The 21,246-nt window shown below is 37.2% G+C and overlaps 1 protein-coding gene across 4 annotated transcripts in view; it reads left to right on the forward strand.

The window, feature by feature from the left end:
* Positions 1–21,246, forward strand: part of Cfap61 (cilia and flagella associated protein 61) — a 283,555-nt gene that overhangs the window by 132,518 nt on the left and 129,791 nt on the right. For all 4 annotated transcript variants that reach the window (XM_047537641.1, XM_047537646.1, XM_047537643.1 and 1 more), the window contains exon 18: positions 12,664–12,791. In XM_047537641.1, the coding sequence (XP_047393597.1) occupies positions 12,664–12,791 (128 nt within the window). The remainder of the gene's footprint in view (positions 1–12,663; positions 12,792–21,246) is intronic.

The following is a 21,246-nucleotide window of genomic DNA, read 5'->3' on the forward strand; positions in this document are numbered from 1 at the left end:
CCACAAGAATCTGTTAAGTTCCCAGTCAATAGCTAATGAGATAATGAAAAGGAATTAAAAGCATGATAGTTCCTTAAAGAAATAAGAATTCTCCACGTGTAATGTCACATATAATTTTGCAGAGGCAAAATGAATGTTCTGTTCACTTTATGAACATTTAATGAGTGCGTTGAGGGTGCGCAGTGCCATGGTAGAGATGCAGCTGTGAGGTCTTGCCATTGATATGTCCCATTCTTGGCTGCCATATTGCATGCTTTTGCATATGTTCTTTCCAGGTATTAAGAAAGAAATCAGGGCTGGGTACAGTGGCGCATGCCTCTAATCCCAGCGACTTGGGAGGCTGAGGCAAGAGGATCAAAAGTTCAAAGCCAGACTCAGTAAAAGTGAGGCACTAAGCAACTCGGTGAGACCCTGTCTCTAAACAAAATACAAAATAGGGCTGGGGATGTGGCTCAGTGGTCAAGTGCCCCTGAATTCAATCCCTGGTACCCAAAAATAGAAAATATAAAAAGAGAAAGAAGCTATACAGTGCCCTTGAATCATCATTACTTTCAGCAGATACCACAGACAGAACAATTTTCAATTTCTGAAGTGCTGGAGCTAGAAAATTGCTGGGAGCTCCCACCTTCACAACCAAGAAAAAGAGAATCCTCTATAGCCCAAGGTTCAAACCCATAACATCTCAATAGACTTCCCATGCTCGGCCAGACAAAGGTATGGTTTTCATATCTATCTTTGAGCCCTTTTAATAATTTCATTAGAAAGGCTTTTTGAAATTGCATTTTGTATCTGTGGAAGAGATTTCCAACTGATTGGTTCTGATTTAAGTGCCTATACCATGCTACCCTTTATTTATCTGGCAAATATTTCAATGAAAGAGGTCCACTTACAAACTTTGAACTTTGAAATCTGCACTGACATTTGTGGCACTGTCAATCTGTCATCATTTGTTTTGCTCAAATTGGGAAAATGGAGGACTTCTCCAAAGAGAAAAGCAAACAGAGAAGCATAGGGAAAAACATTACATTTATAAAGCAAAAGTAGGCTTATTAAGGATTTCAGAAATTTTATTCCTAATGGGTTTGAATCTCTCCATCTTCCATTTCCTTGCATGGACAGAGCTCCCTTTGAAGTCTTTGGAAGCTTTCTGTAAGAGAAGATATATACACATGGGTGTGAGCTGAAAATTGAGCTCATTGTTTTGCCCTTTTAAAATGTATTTTTCAAAGATTTGCCTTTCATATTGCAGATGGGAGAGAGGATGTGCAATTTTACCTTGTGTAACATCTTTGCCTGAAAAGCTCAAAGTATTTGTAGACATTTTTAAATGAATAGTTCCCATGTTTGCCTGCTGAGGAAGACAGAGGTTGGTACAATTTACTTCCATTTTACAACTGAGGAAACTGATGTTTAAGGAAAAGAGGCTCAGAATCTCAACCAGTAGCAGAGTTAAGGAAACAAGCCCAAACCTTGCCACCAGACTAATGACACCCTGTCTGAGGATCCCACAGGTTGATTGGTACCTCCAAAAGACATACTGTCATTAGAAGAAATACCACAGACACTGTCATGTTGGGTTTTGATATGAACCTTGAACTTATTATGTGGGATCATTTGTATTTATTTTAACATATTTCTAGTTTACTGTCATCTTTGTATTTTAGTGACTTCTGATTTTGGACTTATTATTGAAATCGACTTTCTTTTTTTTTTATTGTAAGCAAATGGGATACATGTTGTTTCTCTCTTTGTACATGGCGTAAAGGCATACCATTTGTGTAATCATAAATTTACATAGGGTAATGTTGTTTGATTCATTCTGTTAGTTTTGCCTTCCCCCCCAACCCCTACCACCCCTCCTTTCCCTCTAGACAGTCCTTCCTTCCTCCATTCTTGCCCCACTCCCTAACCCTAACCCTAAACCTAACCCAAATCCCTCCCACCCCCCATTATGTGTCATCATCTGCTTACCAGAGAGATCATTCATCCTTTGGTTTTTTGAGATTGGCTTATCTCACTTAGCATGATATTCTCTAATTACATCCATTTGCCTGCAAATGCCATAATTTTATCATAATTTTATCATTTATGGCTGAGTAATATTCCATTGTATATATATATCACAGTTTCTTTATCCATTCATCAATTGAAGGACATCTAGGTTGGTTCCACAATCTGGCTATTGTGAATTGAGCAACTATGAACATTGATGTGGCTGTATCTCTGTAGTATGCTGATTTTAAGTCCTTTGGGTATAGGCCGAGGAGTGGGATAGCTGGGTCAAATGGGGTTCCATTTCAAGCTTTCTGAGGAATCTCCATACTGCTTTCCAGAGTGGATGCACTAATTTGCAGCCCCACCAGCAATGTATGAGTGTACCTTTTTCCCCACGTCCTCGCCAACACCTATTGTTGCTTGTGTTCTTGATAATTGCCATTCTAATTGGGGTGAGATGGAATCTTAGTGTAGTTTTTATTTGCATTTCTCTTATTACTAGAGATGGTGAACATTTTTTCATATATCTGTTGATTGCTTATAGATCTTCTTCTGTGAAGTGTCTGTTCATTTCCTTAACCCATTTGTTGATTGGATTATTTGTATTCTTGGTGTAGAGTTTTTTGAGTTCTTTATAGATTCTGGAAATTAGTGCTTTATCTGAAGTATGATTGGCAAAGATTTTCTCCCACTCTGTAGGCTCTCTCTTCACATTACTGATAGTTTCCTTTTCTGAGAGAAAGCTTTTTAGTTTGAATCTATCCCAGTTGTTGATTCTTGCTTTTATTTCTTGTGCTATGGGAGTCCTGATGAGGAAGTCTGATCCTAAGCCGACATGTTGAAGATTTGGACCTAATTTTTCTTCTATAAGATGTAGGGTCTCTGGTCTGATTCCGAGGTCCTTAATCCATTTTGAGTTGATTTTTGTGCAGGATGAGAGATATGGGTTTAGTTTCATTCTGTTGCATATGGATTTCCAATTTTCCCAGCACCATTTTTTGAAGAGGCTATCTTTTCTCCATTGCATATTTTGGGCCCCTTTGTCTAGTATGAGAAAATTGTATTTATTTGGGTTTGTGTCCATGTCCTCTATTCTGTACCATTGATCTACCTGTCTATTTTGGTACCAATACCATGCCGTTTTTGTTACTATTGCTTTGTAGTAGAGTTGTCGTTCTGGTATTCTGATACCCCCTGCTTTGCTCTTTCTGCTGAGGATTGCTTTAGCTATTCTGGGTTTCTTATTCTTCCAGATGAATTTCATGATTGCTTGCTCTGTTTCTGTAAGGTACGTCATTGGGATTTTAATTGGAATTGCATTGAATCTGTATAGCACTTTTGGTAGTATGGCCATTTTGACAATATTAATTCTGCCTATCCAAGAACATGGGAGAGCTTTCCATCTTCTAAGATTTTCTTTAATTTCTTTCTTTAGTGTTCTGTAGTCCTCATTGTAGAGGTCTTTCACCTGTTTTGTTAGATTGATTCCCAAGTATTTTATTTTTTTCGATGCTATTGTGAATGGGGTAGTTTTCCTAACTTCTCTTTCTGAAGATTCATCACTTATGTATAAAAATGCATTAGATTTATGAGCATTGATCTTGTAACCTGCTACTTTACTGAATTCCCTTATGAGTTCTAAAAGTTTTCTGGTGGAATTTCCAGGTTCCTCTAAATATATAACCTTGTCATCAGGAAACAGGGATAGTTTGAGTTCTTCTTTTCCAATTTGTATCCCTTTAATTTCTTTGGTCTGTCTAATTGCTCTGGCTAGAGTTTCAAGGACGATGTTGAATAGAAGTGGTGAAAGAGGGCATTCCTGCCTTGTTCCAGTTTTTAGGGGGAATACTTTCAGTTTTTCACCATTTAGAATGATATTGGCCATGGACTTAGCATAGATGGCCTTTACAATGTTAAGAAATGTTCCCACTATCCCTATTTTTCTAAGGTTTTGAGCATGAAGGGATGCTGTATTTTATCGAATGCTTTTTCTGCATCTATAGAAATAATCATGTGATTCTTAAGTCTGTTGATATGGTGAATGACATTTATTGATTTCCGAATGTTGAACCAACCTTGCATCCCTGGGATAAAACCCACTTGATCGTGGTGCACTATCTTTTTAATATATATTTGTATGCGATTTGCTAAAATTTTGTTGAGAATTTTTGTGTCGATGTTCATTAAGGATATTGGTCTGAAATTTTCTTTCCTCGATGTGTCTCTGTCTGGTTTAGGTATCGGGGTGATATTGGCTTCATAGAATGAGTTTGGGAGGGTTCCTTCCTCTTCTATTTCATGGAATACTTTGAGGAGTATTGGAATGAACTCTTCTTTAAAGGTTTTGTAGAACTCGGCTGAGAACCCATCTGGTCCTGGACTTTTCTTTGTTGGTGGGCTTTTGATGACCTCTTCTATTTCATTGCTTGAAATTGATTTATTTAAGCTGTGTATGTCCTCCTCATTCAGTTTAGGTAATTCATATGTCTCTAGAAACTTGTTGATGTCTTCGAGGTTTTCTATTTTGTTGGAGTACAGATTTTCAAAATAGCTTCTAATTATGTTTTGTATTTCACTCGTGTCTGTAGTGATATTTCCTTGTTCATTCTGAATTTTAGTAATTTGAGTTTTCTCTCTCTTTCTCTTTGTTAGTGTGGCTAAGGGTTTATCAATTTTGTTTATTTTTTCAAAGAACCAACTATTTATTTTGTTAATTTTTTTGATTGTTTCTTTTGTTTCAATTTTGTTGATTTCAGCTCTGAGTTTAACTATTTCCTGTCTTCTACTACTTTTGGTGTTGGTCTGTTCTTTTTCTAGGGCTGTAGTGTTAAGTCGTTTATTTGTTGATTTTTACTTCTTTTGTTGAATGCGCTCCACGAAATAAATTTTCCTCTAAGTACTGCTTTCATAGTGTCCCAGAGATTTTGATATGATGTGTCTTTGTTCTCATTTACTTCTAAGAATTTTTTTATTTCCCTCCTGATGTCTTCTGTTATCCATTCATCATATAATAGCGTATTATTTAATCTCCAGGTATTGGAGAAGTTTCTGTTGTTTATTCAGTCATTTATTTCTAATTTCAATCCATTATGATCTGATAGAATACAAGGTAGTATCTCTATCTTCTTGTATTTGCTAACATTAGCTTTGTGGCATAAAATATGGTCTGTTTTAGAGAAGGATCCATGTGTTGCTGAGAAGAAAGTGTATTTGTTCTTTGTTGGATGGTATATTCTATAAATGTCTGTTAAGTCTAAATTATTGATTGTGTTATTGAGATCTATGATTTCTTTATTCAATTTTTGTCTGGAAGATCTATCCAGTGGTGAGAGAGGTGTGTTAAAATCGCCTAGTATTATTGTGTTGTGGTCTTTTGATTTCTGGAATTGAGAAGGATTTGTTTGACATACATGGATGAGCCAATGTTCGGGGCATAGACATTTATGATTATTATGTCTTGCTGGTTTATGCTTCCCTTAAGCAGTATGTAATGTTCTTCTTTATCCCTTCTGACTAATTTTGTCTTGAAGTCCACATTATCTGAAATGAGGATGGATACTCCAGCTTTTTTGCTGTGTCCATGTGCATGGAATGTTTTTCCCATCCTTTAACCTTTAGTATGTGGGTATCTCTTTCTATGAGATGAGTCTCTTGTAGGCAGCATATTGTTGGATTTTTCTTTTTAATTCAATCTGCCAGTCGATATCTTTTGATGAGTTCAGGCCATTAACATTCATTCAGGGTTATTATTGTGATATGGTTTGTATTCCCAGTCACTTGACTCATTTTGTTTTTTGACATGATTTGGTTTCTCCTTTATTTGGCTATTCCTTTAGGCTAGTTCCTCCTGTTGCTGATTTGCATCATTGTTTTTCATCTCTTCCTCATGGAATATTTTGCTGAGAATGTTCTGTAATGCCAGCTTTCTTTTTGTAAATTCTTTTAGCTTTTGTTTATCATGGAAGGATTTTATTTCATCGTCAAATCTGAAAGTAAGTTTTGCTGGGTATAAGATTCTTGGTTGACATCCATTTTCTTTCAGGGCTTGGTAAATGTTGTTCCAGGCCCTTCTAGCTTTTAGGGTCTGGATTGAAAAATCTGCTGATATTCTTATTGGTTTCCCCCTGAATGTAATTTTATTCTTTTCTCTCGTAGCCTTTAAAATTCTGTCTTTATTGTTAGGTATTTTCATAATAATGTGCCTTGGTGTGGGTCTGTTGTAATTTTGTATATTTAGAGTCCTATAAGCCTCTTGTACTTGATTTTCCATTTCATTCTTCAGATTTGGGAAACTTTCTGATATTATTTCATTGAATAGATTGTTCATTCCTTTGGTTTGTTTCTCTAAGTCTTTTGCAATCCCAATAATTCTTAAATTTGACCTTTTCATGATATCCCATAATTCTTGTAGATTCTGTTCATGATTTCTTACCATCTTCTCTGTTTGGTCAATTTTGTTTTCAAGATTAAATATTTTGTCTTCAATGTCTGAGGTTCTGTCTTCCAGGTGTTCTATCCTATTGGTTATGCTTTCTATGGAGTTTTTAACTTGGTTTATTGTTTCCTTCATTTCAAGGATTTCTGTTTTTTTTTTTTATTTCTGTTTATTTTTTTTCAATACCTCTAACTCTTTATTGAAATGATCTTTTGCTTCCCGTATTTATCTGTTGATTGGTGCGATCATTTAATGCCCGCATTTGCTCTTTCATCTCTTCCTTCAATGCCTGCATTTGCTCTTTCATCTCCTCGTTTGCTTCCCTGATCATTTTAATTATGTACATTCTGACATTTCTTCTGCTGTGCTGTCATTGGGTTTTATTGATATAGTATCTAGGTTTGTTTGGGACATTTCTTCCCTCATTTTCTCATATTGGTCAGATATCAGTGGGACTCTGAGATATTGCAGATTTCCTCTATTGGCTTATAGTGTCCCTGTAGATTTCCAGTATATCACCTCCCAGTCTTCAGTAGCCTGAAGTCTTGGAGGAATTTGATAATGCAGTGCTTCCGAAGAAAGCTGCCCCTACCCCGCTATTGGGTCCAGGGCTGGGGGCTGGTTCTATGTGGAAATCCTCTCACTGGGCAGTCCTGCTCCTAGAAACTGGCTATAGATAGGGCCTGCCCCCGTCTGAGGGAGCCAGGCTGCTCGGGGAAAGCCTCTCCCTGTCCTGCCTTGGTCCCAGAAGCCGCCTGCTGACTTGGGCCCGCTGCTGGGTTCAGGGCTTGCGGTTGGCTCTGTGCGGAAAAGCTCTCACTGGGCGGGCCTGCTCTGAGAACCTGAATGTGGACCGGGCCTGCTGTGGGAGGGAGCAGGGCTGCTTGTGGAAGTCTCTTGCTGCCCTGCCTTGGTCCCAGAAGCCACCTATGGGCCGGGCCCGCTGCTGGGTTCAGGACTTGGGGTTGGCTCTGTGCGGAAAAGCTCTCACTGGGTGGGCCTACTCCTAGAAGCTTGCTGTGGATCGCTCCTGCTGCCAGAGAGAGCAGGGCTGCTTGGGGAAGACTCTTGCTGCCCTGCCCTGCTCCAAGAAGTTGCCCACTGTCCGGGCCTGTTCACCCGGTGGGAGAGACTCACCCCACGGCTATATGTTGCTCTGAGTCTCTCAATACCTCCCCTTCTTGAATCCTGAGTTCTGGAGCGACGGGAGATGCAGTCACTCACTAGTCTGCCATCTTGGATTCACTGAAATCGACTTTCAATAATGCTTTCGTGATCATTGTAACTCAGATTCTAAGTACAGTGAAGAAACCAGAGCAGATGTAGAAATGTGGAAATCAGGCTTATGTATATCAGATGAAACTATATTTGGCCAATTTCTATAGACATAGAACAGGTAACATGCATAAAATTCAAAATTATGTATTTGAGGTTTCTTGATAAATGTATGTGAGTCATGGCATAAATTCAACCAAGTATGCATATCAACATCATTTTTACTAATAATACCAAATTTAACTTCAAATAGTACTTAATATATCTAATTCCCTTGTTTGGTCATTTAAAGAACTAGAAAAGAACCAATTAAAATAATCATGGATATTAGAAATTACATCAACATCCTTTAAAAGGGACTCAAGAAATGCAAAGCTAATATATCTCTTCTTTCACCATTTGTTAAATGCCCCAAAATGTATGCCAGGATGTGTTCAGATACAATAAAACAAATGCCTAAAAAACAAAGAGGTAACTCCTGACCTCCAGGAACAAGTAAGTCTACTGGAGTGTGGCTGACAAACCAATTAAATAAATAAAAGTGACCAAACACTACCACGGAAGACTCATCACACACTTGTACAGTCTTCTGTTCTCAGAAACTCAAGGGAAATTACAAATAAAGAGGTTAAAACTTAAATACCTGCTCTCTTTTATTCCCAATTTTCTCATCTCAACCCCTCTCCCCTTCCAACAAACCTTTACCATCTCTTTTCCTGGGAAATCTCATCTCCCTCAGACCCCAAACTCCATTTTAGAATTTCCTAACAGGAGTGTCCCATATTATCACTTTCCTTTCCTGAGGGATGAAATGTAAGGTTTGCATGTATTTTAAACTCATTACAAGCATCGACATCAGGGTTTTTTAAATTTAATTTTTTATTTGTTCTAATTAGTTATGTAAAATTAGAATGCATTTATGTATTTTGATAAATCATACATAAATGGAGTACAACTTCTCATTTTTCTTGATTGCACATATTGTAGGATCACATTGGTCATTAAGTCATACATGTAATAATGGTAATAATGTCTGTTTCACTCTACTATCCTTCCTACCCCCATACTCCTTCCCCTCCCTTCACTCCCCTCTACCTAATCTTCCCTAATGCCCCCCCAACCCCTATTGTGAATTAGCATCTGAATATCAGAGAAAACATTCAGCCTTTGGTTTTTTTTGGGTTTGGCTTATTTCACTTAGCATGATATTCTCCAACTCCATCCATTTACCAGCAAATGCTATAATTTCATTCTTCTTTATGACTGAGTAGTATAATACCACATTTTCTTTATGCATTCATCTCTTGAAGGACACTTAGGTTAGTTCCATAGTTTAACTATTGTGATTGTGCTGCTATAAACATTGATATGGCTGCATCACTGTAGTATGCTGATTTTAAGTCCTCACTTCACAGAAGATATACAATTGATCAACAAATATATGAAAAAATGCCTAACATCTCTAGCAATTAGAGAAAAGCAAATCAAAATTACTCTTAAGATTTCATCTCATTCCAATCAGAATGGCAGTTAGCAGGAATATAAGCAACAATAAATGTTGGTGAGGATGTGGGGAAAAAGGTACATTACTGGTGGGAATGCAAATTGGTGTAACCATTATGGAAAGCAGTATGGAGATTCCTCAGAACACTTGGAATGGAACCACCATTTGACCCAGCTATCCCACACCTCGTTTTATACTCAAAGGACTTAAAATAAACATCAGTTTTAAGGAACATTTCTTTTAACCTTAAAAGGTCAGCTTATACATCACAATATATGATATTCTTTCTTGCTGGGGTACATATTGATTTCTGCATTGGAAATCATCCCTTTGTCTAAAATGCTAACTTGGCATCATTAGAAAATAGAATCAGAAATGTCTGGAAGGATATGGAAGAGACTGATTGCTCATTCATGTTATCATTGGTATGGTATGTAGATAAATAGCTTATAGTCCCCTCTGTTCAATCTTTGAAACAATTCACTATTACAAGGCACAATTTCTGTCTATAAAATACGAATCAATAGATAGGATTTTTCTTTTTATTTTACCATTAAGGAACTCAGAATCCAAACAAGCTCTCCCCATGCAAGGGACATTGATTTTGGTAGATGTTCAGACCAAGAAAAGGACAAGCTGGCATATCTGAGAGGGTCTTCTATATTGTTTGTCTTTCCCATGAAAACCTGTGATTTGAAGGAATATAAAGGAAGGAAATACTTTGCTTTCATTGAAAATAATTTGTACTTCCTGCTAAGGGGCAAAATAAGCCAGCAGCTGAAGCCATCTTCGTTTATCATTGTCATTAAAAGGTTTGGGGGGTGGAAAGATTTTTTTTTTTAAGACATGTAAAAACTGTATCTAGTACCAAAAAAAATGTGATTATTTTGGGTCAGACTATTTCATCATATCTGACGATAGATATGCTTTTATTTAAAACCCAGCACAAAACTGGGTGTACTGTGCATCATTGTGATGCCTGATCCTGAGACACCGACCATCATTGGTACAGATCTCTAACTCTTGACACCGGAGGCCACTTTGTGTATTTAGCAGTTAGAAAGGTGATTTCTGAGGCCTGGCAGCTGTTGGTGTTAAAGCTATTGTGCAGGAAACAAAAGCCATTCTGTTCTGTTCCCCAGCCGCCTTTGTATCCTTGATACTGGAGCTGTTTCACAAATGAGGTATAATTCTTTACCAGAGAATTTCATTACTGCCCATGTTTCAACGTTAGCTCTGACAGCAGAGGAGAATGTCTGAATGCACCTCCTTATGGAAAGAATCTTGATTTCTGACCTCTGTTAAGATGCTTGCATTTAAAATCTGTGAATTAGATGCCTCTGTAGTAGCTCACATACTTCCTACCTTCCTTACTCTACACCACCAAGCCCAAGGCTGGCTAGAGTGAATTTCTTGTCGCCTGCTTATCTTGGAATCACCAGGACACCCACATAAACCAGTATGAGCAAGAATTTTTGCACAGCTCCTCACTGACCTGGGAAATTCTTGTAGAGCTGATCAGAGCTGACATTTTATCTGAAAAACCTCCAACTTTTCACCCCAAAGGCATATTCATTATTTTCATTTAGAAAGTATATCAATCTAGGACGTTTTCAGTTGCATGTAAAACAAACAAACTGGCCTAAACAATTGAGAAAATGTGGGCTTCCTCATTCTTCTCACCTTCCATCCCTTTCTTTGGCTGTGCCCTTTGTGGTGTGACTTTAAGGTTCCTCCCCTTAGAGGTGAATATATTTACCCACTTTGTGGACATTGGGCTCTACTCCATGACTTCTTCAGCCAGTCATAGGAAGCATTGCTTATTTTCAGTTACCCTTCTTGTACTCCCACATTTGCCATGAGAAGAAGGTGCCCCAGCACTCTCTCATCACAAAAGAGAGAGGTGAGGCAGATGTGGAAGTTTCATATTGGAGCCAGGCCCAGCCTGCTTCCAGCTGACCCAGAGTTTTATGAGTGAGAGAAGTGACACTTGTTTTAAGCCAATGCATTCTGGAGTGGTTTGCTGTGAGCACTACAGTGGCAATGTCTGATGATATGTATTGTTCATATAACTGAAGAGTGCATGGGCTTCGGGCAGGGTTTGAAAAGAATTCTTGTTCTCTGATTCTCTTGAACCCAGGTTGGTTTTTATCTTGGTGGCACGTTGACTGTAACCATTCAGGCTTCACATCTGCAACCCTACCAAAGTTGGATGGTTTTCTGCGATCATCATACAAAAATCCTGGGCTTCACTCTGATTAGGCCAACCTGAATCACATGTCCATCCTGGACCAGTTGTTGAGCAAGGAGAGTGGGATTTTGGACTTAGTACCCTTCTTGAGGATGGGAGTGAATCCAGTCTCTTCCCAGATCCATGGTGTGCCAAATTAAAGGTGGGAGTAGAGATTGAATGAGATTCTGAGAGGCACCATCAACCTTGTTTTATATTCCTATTAATTTAAGTTATTTGGCTCAAGATAGTTTTCTATCTCTATGTGGCTAGACTATCCAGATCTAGAGAGAAGGGATTTATCCTCCCAATCTTAGATGCTACCTGGTAAGTGTATCCACATCCATACCACCACCTAACGCCCTGGAAGGTAGGTGGGAGCCCCACTTAAAATAGTACTCTGCAAACATTAATTTATGGGAATCTCAGCTCCTGGAATATCAGGATTTTAAGAAAACAAAAAGTAGGCTTAACCTACTAGAATTTAGAGGCTTCTGACTTTTGTAAAATCTTTATTTATACATTTTAATGCATCCACTGAAACCTCTCTAGGGAAGAAAATCAAAAATGAATCCAGGTAATTTTTGCAAACATGGGCATTAAAAAAATCACCAGTTACCTTCTGTACTACTTAGAGTCTTTTGTGCTTTCAGATACCCAGAGGTAGCTGAAACATTGAATGACCCTTCTCATTCAACACATGTTTATCATTCAAGAAGTATTATTGAGGGCTGACTGTCTACCAGGTACCATGTTAAGTGTGAGGGACACAGAAATGAATAAGTTAATACTTGTTTTCAAGTACCCAACTAAAATAATATTCACTTGAAAGTGTCAGGAAAACCTTGGTCAGGAAAACCCTGAGACATTTCAAGGAACCGCAGAATCTTAGGAAGTGGCTTTGTTGTGTAATTGTAAGATTATTTACCTTTTCATCTCTAATCATGAAGCATTTCAGTTCTATAGGAAACATCTCTCTGCTGTAAAACAACAGCATCCAAATCAAGCACATTTTTTTATGACCCAGCCTAGGTGTTAGGCATATTAATGTATTCTTCCATTAATTGCTTAAAAATGCCTTCCCATACATTTTGCCATGACTGACACATAGGTTTGCTTTGCCAGCGGCATTCTCATTCAATGATTCCACATAATTATAAATCTGGGGTGCTGACTCAGTTGCATTTTCTTCACGTCTCTCTCTACTTTTTTTTTTTTTTCTAGTTGAGTTATGCCTTGAACCACACGAACAGAAAACTAACATTGGAACCTAAAATAACTGTAAATGCCAGGATTGTTGTGGTTGGTGCATCCACTGTTGGAATTTCCTTCCTAGAGACATTGGTATTTTGGTGAGTTGTTTTGTTATATTTACTTGTTTATAGTAATTTTCTTTCTACATCTCAAGAGAGTCCCTTGACAAGACAGACTTGAATCTGTCTTTCACCACACAATTTTGCTTAGGTGGATTAGTGAAACAGTGGAATATCCTAGCCTGAGGAGCGAGGGTAGAAAACTATAGTCCCCAAGCCAAATCTGGCTTGCCACCTGTTTTTGTGAATGAAGCTTCCTTGGAACACAGCCACATTCATTTATTTAAGTAGTGTCTGTGGCCATTTTCATACTACATAGGTGGATTCAAGTAGCAACAAGAAGATCATATGGCCTACAATGCCTAAAATAGGTACTGACTCTTTCCAGAAAAGTGTTTTCTGGTTTCCTTCTATATGAGTGTTTCCATTACTCTCCAGATTATAAGAACCACATGGAACATCTATTAAAGATGCAGGATCTCAGAACCCACACCAGACATGCAGAGTCGGGAGCCCCTGAGAGGAGTCTAGAACCTGTACTTAACAGGTGTTCCAGACAATCAGTCAGTTTTAGGAGCTAGTTTTCACTTCATGCATGACAAATTGGCATTCAAAAGTGGCATACCAACAAGGACCTCTCTTCCAACCTGGTAGTTTGTGTAAAACCCTTTAGAGAAGATCAGGATAAAACCCTTCAAGGAGAATGGAGGCCTGCACATCTCTTCTAATGCTACTCTCATGGCACTAACCCCATGGCACTAAACCAGGTTTCCTTTCAGAGCCTGTTTTCCTGATAGGTGATTCCAAAGGATTCCCAGTTTTTCCAATCTCTTTCCATCTGCTCATTGGATTTCAGTATCTCTTTAATGGGAAGAACCCTGGGTTGGAGTTCAAGAACTTGGGATCACACCCTGACATGGCCAGGACCTGACATGAAACCCTGGTGTGTTGCCTAACCTCTCTCAGACTCAATTTCCTCTTTTACTCTTTTTAAAAGTAGATTTTAATTATAATTGGTACAGTAGTTGTACCTATTTATGTGGTATAGTGTGATATTTCAATACACTTATATAATAACAAGGCAATTGTTATTATATAATTGGCATATCTAATGAGAGCATTCAACATCTTTTCTATTATTTGGAAATACACAATTAAGTGTTGTCAAGCATAGTTACTGAACCATGCTATAGAACATTAGAAGTTGTTCCTTCTGTTTAGCTGCATCCCTATACAAATTAACTGTCCCTCATTTACTCTTTCAGATTCTCATAGATGTTTTAAAAGACCCAGACCTAGAGAGACAACAGAACTCTAAATTTAAAAAGCCCACTTTGGGACTGACAGAATATCTTCATAGTAAGAACACTGTCCAAGTATGTGCCAAGCCCTGGGTTCAGTCCCCAGCACTGTGCACATACACACAAAGCCAATTTTTCCCCCAAGTCATTTGCTCAAGATCACATGAGATAGAATGCTTTCAGTTTTTCTCCATTTAGAATGATGTTGGTCTTGGGCTTAGCATAGATAGCCTTTACAAAGTGGAGGTATATTCCTACTATTCCTATTTTTTCTAGTGTTTTGAGCATGAAGGGGTGCTGTATTTTATCAAATACTTTTTCTGAATCTACTGAAATGATCAGATGATTCTTAACTTTAAGTCTATTGATGTGATGAATTACATTTATTGATTTCCAGATGTTGAACCAACCTTGCATCCCTGGGATGAACACCACTTGATCATGGTGTACTATCTTTTTAATATATTTTAGTATGCAATTTGCCAGAATTGTTAAGAATTGTTAATTTGTTAAGAATTTTTGCATCCATGTTCATCAGGGATATTGGTCTGAAGTTTTCTTTTCTTGATGTGTCTTGGTCTCCTTTTGGTATTAGGGTGATTCTGGTTTCATAGAATGAGTTTGGAAGGGTTCCCTCCTTTTCTATTTCATGGAATACTTTGAGGAGTATTGGTATTAGTTCTTCTTTGAAGATTTTACATAACTCCACTGAGGATCTGGTCCTGAACTTTTCTTGGTTGGTAGGATTTGATGACTTCTTCTATTTCATTGATTGAAATTGATCTGTTTAAATTGTGTATGTCCTCCTGATTCAGTTTGAGTGGATCATATGTCTCTAGAAATTTGTCAATGCCCTCTTTTACCACTTCTATTCATCATCATCTTTGAAACTCCAGTCAGAGCAATTAGACAGACCAAAGAAATTAAAGGGATACGAATAGGAAAAGACCTCAAACTATCGCTATTTGCTGACAGCCTGATTCTATATTTAGAGGATCCAAAACATTCCACCAAAAAACTTTTAGAACTAATAAATGAATTCAGCAAAGTAGCAGGATATAAAATCAACACTCATAAATCTAAAGCATTTCTACTCATAAGTGATGAATTCTCTGAAAGAGAAATTAGGAAAACTACTCCATTCACAATAGCTTTGAAAAAAAATAAAATACTTGGAATCAACCTAGCAAAAGAGGTGAAAAACCTCTATTATGAAAACTACAGAACACTAAAGAAAGAAATTAAGGAAAACCTTAGAAGATGGAAAGATTTCCCATGTTCTTGGATAGGCAGAATTAATATTGTCAAAATGACCATATTAAAAAAGTTATACAGATTCAATGCAATTCCAATTAAAATCCCAATGACATACCTTACAGAAATAGAGAAAGCAATCATGAAATTCATTTGGAAAAATAAGAGACCCAGAATAGCCAAAGCAACCCTTAGCACGAAGAGTGAAGCAGGAGATATCACAATACCAGACCTTAAACTATAGTACAGAGCAATAATAATAAAAATGGCATGGTATTGGCACCAAAACAGACACATAGACCAATGGTGCAGAATAGAGGACACAGAAACAAACCCACATAAGTACAGTTATCTCATACTAGACAAAACATACAATGGAGAAAAGAAAACCTCTTCAACAAGTGGTGCTGGGAAAATTGGAAATCCATATGCAGCAAAATGAAACTAAATCCCTATCTCCCACTCTGTTCAAAACTCAACTCAAAATGGATCAAGGTCCTAGGAAATAGACCAGAGACACTGCACCAAATAGAAGAAAAATTAGCCCCAAATGTTCATCATGTCAGCTTAGGAGTAGACTTCCTTAACAAGACTCCCAAAGAGCAAGAAATAAAAGCAAGAATCAATAAATGGGATGAATTTAAACTAAAAAGCTTTTTCTCAGCAAAGAAAACGATCAGTAATTTGAAGAGAGGGCCTACAGAGTGGGAAAAAATCTTTACCGCATGCACTTCAGATACAGCACTAATCTCCAGAATTTATAAAGAACTAAAAAAAAAACTTTACACCAAAAATACAAAATAAATAATACTAGGCAATTTTAACACACCTCTCTCACCACTGGACAGATCTTCCAAACAAAAATTGAACAAAGAAACCATAGATCTCAATAACACAATCAACAATTTAGACTTAACAGACATTTATAGAATATACCATCCAACGAAGAGCGAATACACTTTCTTCTCAGCAGCACATGGATCCTTCTCTAAAATAGTAGACCATATATTATGCCACAAAGCTAATGTTAGCAAATACAAGAAGATAGAGACACTACCTTGTATTCTATCAGATCATAATGGATTGAAATTAGAAATAAATGAAAGAGTAAAAAACAGAAACTACTCCAACACCTGTAGATTAAATAATATGCTATTATATGATGAATGGATAACAGAAGATATTAGGAAGGAAATTAAAAAATTCTTAGAGGTAAATGAGAACAAAGAAACATCATATCAAAATCTCTGGGACACTATGAAAGCAGTACTTAGAGGAAAATTTATTTCATGGAGCGCATTCAATAAAAGAAATAAAACTCAACAAATAAACCACCTAACACTACAGCTCAAAGTCCTAGATAAAGAAGAACAGACCAACACCAAAAGTAGTAGAAGACAGGAAATAGTTAAACTCAGAGCTGAAATCAACAAAATTGATACAAAAGAAACAATAGAAAAAATTAACAAAATAAATAGTTAGTTCATTGAAAAAATAAACAAAATTGATAAACCTTTAGCCACACTAACAAAGAGAAGATGAGAGAAAACCCAAATTACTAAAATTCAGAATGAACAAGGAAATATCACAACAGACACGACTGAAATACAAAACATAATTAGAAGCTGTTTTGAAAATCTATACTCCAACAAAACAGAAAATTTCGAAGACATCAACAGGTTTCTATAGACATATGAATGGCCTAAACTGATCGAGGAGGACATACACAATTTAAATAGACCAATTTCAAGTAATGAAATAGAAGAAGTCATCAAAAGCCTACCAACAAAAAGTCCAGGACCAGATGGGTTCTCAGCCCAGTTCTACAAAACCTTTAAAGAAGAGCTCATTCCAACACTTCTCAACGTATTCCATGAAATAGAAGAGGTGGGAACCCTCCCAAACTCATTCTATGAAGCCAATATTACCCTGATACCTAAACCATACAGAGACACATCGAGGAAAGAAAATTTCAGACCAATATCCTTAATGAACATTGACGCAAAAATTCTCAACAAAATTTTAGCAAATCGCATACAAATATATATTAAAAAGATAGTGCACCATGATCAAGTGGGTTTCATCCCAGGGATGCAAGGTTGGTTCAACATCAGTAAATCAATAAATGTAATTCACCATATCAACAGACTTAAAGTCAAGAATCACAGGATTATTTCAATAGATGCAGAAAAAGCATTTGATAAAATACAGCACCCCTTCATGCTCAAAACACTAGAAAAAATAGGGATAGTGGGAACATTCCTTAACATTGTAAAGGCTATCTACACTAAGCCCATGGCTAATATTCTAAATGGTGAAAAACTGAAAGCATTCCCCCTAAAAACTGGAACAAGGCAGGGATGCCCTCTTTCACCACTTCTATTCAATATCATCCTTGAAACTCTAGCCAGAGCAATTAGACAGACCAAAGAAATTAAAGGGATACAAACAGGAAAAGAAGAACTCAAACTATCCCTATTTGCTGATGATATGGATTATATACTTAGAGGAACCAGGAAATTCCACCAGAAAACTTTTAGAACTCATAAGTGAATTCAGTAAAGTAGCAGGATATAAGATCAATGCACATAAATCTAATGCATTTTTATACATAAGTGATGAATCTTTGGAAAAAATAATTAGGAAAACTACCCCATTCACAATAGCCTCAAAAAAAAAAAAAATACTTGGGAATCAATCTCACAAAAGAGGTGAAAGACCTCTACAATGAGAACTACAGAACACTAAAGAAAGAAATTAAAGAAAACCTTAGAAGATGGAAAGATCTCCCATGTTCTTGGATAAGCAGAATTAATATTGTCAAAATGGCCATACTACCAAAAGTGCTATACAGATTCAATGCAATTCCAATTAAAATCCCAATGACGTACCTTACAGAAACAGAGCAAGCAATTATGAAATTCATCTGGAAGAATAAGAAACCCAGAATAGCTAAAGCAATCCTTAGCAGAAAGAGCGAAGCAGGGGGTATCGCAATACCAGATCTTCAACTCTACTGCAAAGCAATAGTAACAAAAACAGCATGGTATTGGTACCAAAATAGACAGGTAGATCAATGGTACAGAATAGAGGACACGGACACAAACCCAAATAAATACAATTTTCTCATATTAGACAAAGGGGCCCAAGATATGCAATGGAGAAAAGATAGCCTCTTCAAAAAATGGTGCTGGGAGAATTGGAAATCCATATGCAACAGAATGAAACTAAACCCATATCTCTCACTGTGCACGAAACTAAACTCAAAATGGATTAAGGACCTTGGAATCAGACCAGAGACCCTGCAGATTATAGAAGAAAAAGTAGGTCCAGATCTTCAACATGTCGGCTTAGGACCAGACTTCCTCATCAGGACTCCCATAGCACAAGAAATAAAAGCAAGAATCAATAACTGGGATAGATTCAAACTAAAAAGCTTTCTCTCAGCAAAGGAAACTATCAGCAATACGAAGAAAGAGCCTACAGAGTGGGAGAAAATCTTTGCCAATCATACTTCAGATAGAGCACTAATCTCCAGAATCTATAAAGAACTCAAAAAACTCTAAACTAAGAATGCAAATAACCCAGTCGACAAATGGGCTAAGGAAATGAACAGACACTTCATAGAAGAAGATCTATAAGCAATCAACAAACATATGAAAAAATGTTCCATATCTCTAGTAATGAGAAATGCAAATCAAAACCACCATAAGATCCCATCTCACCCCAATTAGAATGGCGATTATCAAGAATACAAGCAACAACAGGTGTTGGCGAGGACGTGGGGAAAAGGGTACACTCATACATTGCTGGTGGGGTTGCAAATTAGTGCATCCACTCTGGAAAGCAGTGTGGAGATTCCTTAGAAAACTTGGAATGGAACCACCATTTGACCCAGCTATCCCACACCTTGGCCTATACCCAAAGGAATTAAGATCAGCATATTATAGAGATACAGCCACATCAATGTTCATAGCTGCTGAATTCATAATAGTCAGATTGTGGAACCAACCTATATGTCCTTCAATTGATGAATGGATAAAGAAACTGTGGTATATATATATACAATGGAATATTACTTAGCTATAAAGAATGAGAAAATTATGGCATTTGCAGGCAAATGGATGAAATTGGAGAGTATCATGCTAAGTGAGATAAGCCAATCTCAAAAAACCAAAGGACAAATGATCTCACTGATAAATGGATGATGACACATAATGGGGGGTGGGAGGGGTTAGTGTTAGGGTTAGAGTTAGGTTTAGGGAGGGGTGCATGAATGGAGAAAGGAAGGACTGTATATAGGGAAAAGAGGGGTGGGAGGGGTGGGGGGAAGGGAAAAAATAACAGAATGAATCAAACAACATTACCCTATGTAAATTTATGATTACACAAATGATATGCCTTTACTCCATGTACAAACAGATAAACAACATGTATCCCATTTGTTTACAATAAAAAAAATACAAAATAACCCAATCAATAAATGGGCTAAGGAACTGAACTCACACTTCACAGAAGATATACAGTCAATCAACCGATATATGAAAAAATCCTCAATATCTCTAGTAATTAGAGAAAAGTATATCAAAACTACCCTAAGATTTCATCTCACTTCAATTAGAATGGCTATTATCAAGAATACAAGCAACGATAGGTGTTGGAGAAGATGTGGGGGAAAAGGTACATTCATACATTGCTGGTGGGGTAGCAAATTGCTGCAGACACTCTGGAAAGCAGTATGGAGATTCCTCAGAAAACTTGGAATGGACCCACCATTTGACCCAGCTATCCCACTCCTTGGTTTATACCCGAAGGACTGAAAGTAAGCATACTACTGTGATGCAACCACATCAATGTTTATAGCAGCTCAACTCAAAATAGTTAAACTATTGAACCACCTGGATGCTCTTCAACAGATTAATGGATAAAGAAACTGTGGTATATATACAGAATGGAATATTACTCAGCCACAAAGAAGAATAAAATTATGGCATTTACTGGTAAATGGATGGAGTTGGAGCATATCATGTTAAGTGAAATAAGCCAAATCACAAATAACTAAAGGCCAAATGTTTTCTCTGATAAGTGTAGACTGATACGTAATGGGAGGGGAAGGGAGTCAGGGAAGAATGGAGGAACATTGAATTGTGTAGAGGGAAATGAGGGGAGGGGAGGAGGCAGGGTGTAGGAAAGATGGTAGAATGAGACAAACATCATTGCCCTATGTACATGTATGATTACATAAATGATGTGACTCTATCTACATCATGTACAAAATGAAAGAAAAATGAAAAAGAGAGAAGTGAAAAGTTATACTCCATTGTGTGCAATGAATCAAAATGTATTCTGCTGTCATGTTTAACTAAATAGAGCAAACAATATAAAAACAAAAACAAAAATAAAAAAGATCACATGAAAAACTTTAGCTACTGTTCAAAACTACAGGTGCTCAGAGTTACATGAGAGGTGCAGCCCACCAAATCAACAAAGTTAGGAGCCCAAGAATGATAGGTGGGATCTATGAGAGGATGGATAAGGAAACGAATAAGAAAAAATGACCCTTATGTGACCCTTATGTCTGGATATCATGAAGATGAGCTAACCCTGAATGGTGATATTCTTCATTTGATATCACATTAACCACGTAAAGAAAGAACTGAGTGATTTTTTTCAGTTTCTAGTCAATTTGTCCAATTCTCTGGAACATATCCTTTGTTAAACAGAAATAAAATGCATATCATTATTGAAGTTAGCAATAGAGTCCACATGCTTAAAATATTGTGGCCGGTTTGTGGCAATATTTCCCTCTAAGAATGAAATAATGAGAAGTACTGTGGAATATTTATTTTCCTATGTGTAGCATACTATAGTTTGAGTGCTTGTTCTGTTGGTTACCTTCATCTAAGATTTCTGAACACCAAGTCTTATGCAACCACTGT

Source organism: Sciurus carolinensis, chromosome 2, assembly GCF_902686445.1.
Source record: "Sciurus carolinensis chromosome 2, mSciCar1.2, whole genome shotgun sequence".
NCBI classification, from domain to species: Eukaryota; Metazoa; Chordata; class Mammalia; order Rodentia; family Sciuridae; genus Sciurus; species Sciurus carolinensis.